The sequence below is a fragment of the Penaeus monodon genome, chromosome 17 (assembly GCF_015228065.2).
Source record: "Penaeus monodon isolate SGIC_2016 chromosome 17, NSTDA_Pmon_1, whole genome shotgun sequence".
NCBI lineage: Eukaryota > Metazoa > Arthropoda > Malacostraca > Decapoda > Penaeidae > Penaeus > Penaeus monodon.
This window is the reverse complement of record NC_051402.1, coordinates 45769016-45771515: the sequence shown is the minus strand read 5'-3', so window position 1 is coordinate 45771515 and position 2500 is coordinate 45769016. Positions and strand designations below refer to the sequence as shown.

The following is a 2500-nucleotide window of genomic DNA, read 5'->3' as shown; positions in this document are numbered from 1 at the left end:
AGGGGGTCGGGAGGGAAGATGAAGAGGGGGAGAAGATGAGGGGTAATGAGGGAATGGGGGAGGGAAGGTGAGGAAGAGGAGAATGAGGAGTAGGAAAAGGGGAATGAGAGGGTGTTGGAGAGAAGGCGAGGAGGTGAAGGAAAAGGGGGAGGAAGGGGGTGTGGAGGAGGAGGAAGAGGAGAAGAAGGAAGAACGAGGGGGTGGGAAGGAAGGATGAGGTAGGGAGGGGGTTTAAGGGAGGAGGAAGGGGAGAAGGAGGGGGGAAAACGGGGTGGGGGATAGAGGAGGAGGAGGGTGTTTACGGGAGGAGGAAGGGGAGAAAGAGATAGATGAAGGGAAGGGGGTTTTAGGGAGGAGGAAAGAGAGAAAGAGAGGGGATGATGGGGTGGTGGATATTGGGGGGGGGGGTGTACGGTGAGGAAGACGAAGAGTGATAAATGAGAGGGGAAGGTGGAGAGAGGGAGCGAAGATGAAGGAGTGGGAGGTTAGAAGCAGAGGGGAGGAGGGTAGAAAGGGCAGGAGATGAGGAAGAGAGAAGTGAAGGGGGAGATGGAAAGTGGAGATGAATATAAGGTAGGCGAGGATTATAGATAAAAAGAAGAAGCAAGGGAGATAGGATAGAGAGATGGAGAGGGGAAGAGGGGAAGGGGAAGTGGTTTGGGAAGTAAGGAGAGAGGGGAGAAGTGAAAGGGGAAGGGCAGGGTAAGGGGAAGGATTTTCAAAAGAGAAAAATGAGTTAAAGGAACAAAAAAGGAATGGAAAAGAATATGAAAAATACAAAAAAAATATGTGAAGGTCAAAAATCATAATATAAAGAACAGTAATTGATATGAAAAATAATAGCAATGACAAAAAGTAGTTGTAAACACCAATGATATTGGTATATTAATGATAATAACAATAATAGTAATAACAACAAAACAGATAATAACAGTAATAATGATAAAGGTAATGATGATATCAATAATGACCAGAACTAAGCTATTAGTAGATTGTATGAGTCTTAGCAATAATAATCATTAAAACTATAATAACAATTACATATATATATATATATATATATATATATATATATATATATATATATATATGTATGTATGTATATATATATAAAGGTATTTCTTATGCTGCCGCTGATGCCTTATCATTATAAACTATTCTTAGGCGTGTTTTCCCTTACCTTATCATGGAATCGCGTCCCGTACTCCTGCATGGCGGGCGTCCTCGCTACCTCGTGAGCAAACTTGATGCCTAGATTCCGGAAAATAAACCAGAAGTGAGTGTATTCTTTAGGGATGATTCCGACATATATTAGTTTATTATTTTTTCGTAACAAACTTACCAAATAATTATAAAAAAGGTCTAAAAGTTAAGAGAACTAGATGTGTGGTTTCGCTTCAACTTAATTTTTTTCTTAATATGAATATTTTCTTAATATTTGTTTTTCTTAAACAATCAAACACAAAGAAACTAAAACTTGAACAAATAATAAGAAATGCAGCTCCTCTTCCTTGACCTCGTGACGTCATCAGGGTGACTCAGGTAATTAGGGTCATTAACTCGAATAATTCCAACCTCATTCACCTCATCTTTCTTAATAAACCTACCAAATAAACGCAAAAGAAAAAAAAAACGGAAAACGACAAAGAAATGTGTCGTCCCTCCCCTGAAAATACCTATTATTCCCCCACCCCCCCCTTAACCAAACCATCAAACTAGGCTTTTCAACTATGCCTCTCATCCCCCCCCTCACCTCTGATGATATTCTTGACGTCATCAGGGTGGCTCAGGTAGTTAGGATCAATGACTGGTGGGTCGTTAGGGTTGTTGGACTGCAGGGTGATGGAGCCACGTGACTTGGCCCTCGTCAGCATGGGGGATATGCTGAAACCTTCTTGACCCATGATGGGGGTAAAGTACTTGTAATAGAGCTGTGGGGGAGAGAGTGGAGTGTTCTTAGTGCCGTATTCTTTAGGTGATTCAGTTAAACAAAAAGTTAAGAACAAATAAAGTTTAAAAAAGAAGAAAAAGTAAAAAAAAAAAAAAGTTTAAGTATAATGATTATAACAAGGGCATGGTAAAACCAATAATTATAATAATAATATGATGGCAAAAAACACACTCTACGTAAAATAGGCTTACTTATCTGCGTTTATAAGGTATAGTGTTTTGACATTCACTCAGTGATTACGATTACTTTTACTTCTATTACAATCATTATGTGTTTGCAATCACTCATGAGCAACATTGTTGCCATATTCTTTATATAATCACTATTGCAATAAATACACTATTACTGCGATTATCTCACCCCCCCTCTCTCTCTCACTCTCTCATTCTCTCATTCTCTTTCTCTCTATCTCTCACCCTACTCATCTTCCTCTCTCCCTCATCTCTCCCCTTACCTCCCCACTCCCTCCCTCCTTCTCCCTCGCCCTTTTCACCCTTTCTCCCTCCCTCTCCCTCCCCACCTACCCCTCACCAACCCACCTAACCCTCA

General features: G+C 40.6%; 1 protein-coding gene across 1 annotated transcript in view; it reads right to left on the bottom strand.

The window, feature by feature from the left end:
• Positions 1-2500, bottom strand: part of LOC119583394 (glucose dehydrogenase [FAD, quinone]-like) — a 25404-nt gene that overhangs the window by 1647 nt on the left and 21257 nt on the right. The window contains 2 exon segments of the mRNA XM_037931862.1: positions 1181-1251; positions 1754-1931. Coding sequence (XP_037787790.1) covers positions 1181-1251; positions 1754-1931 — 249 coding nt within the window.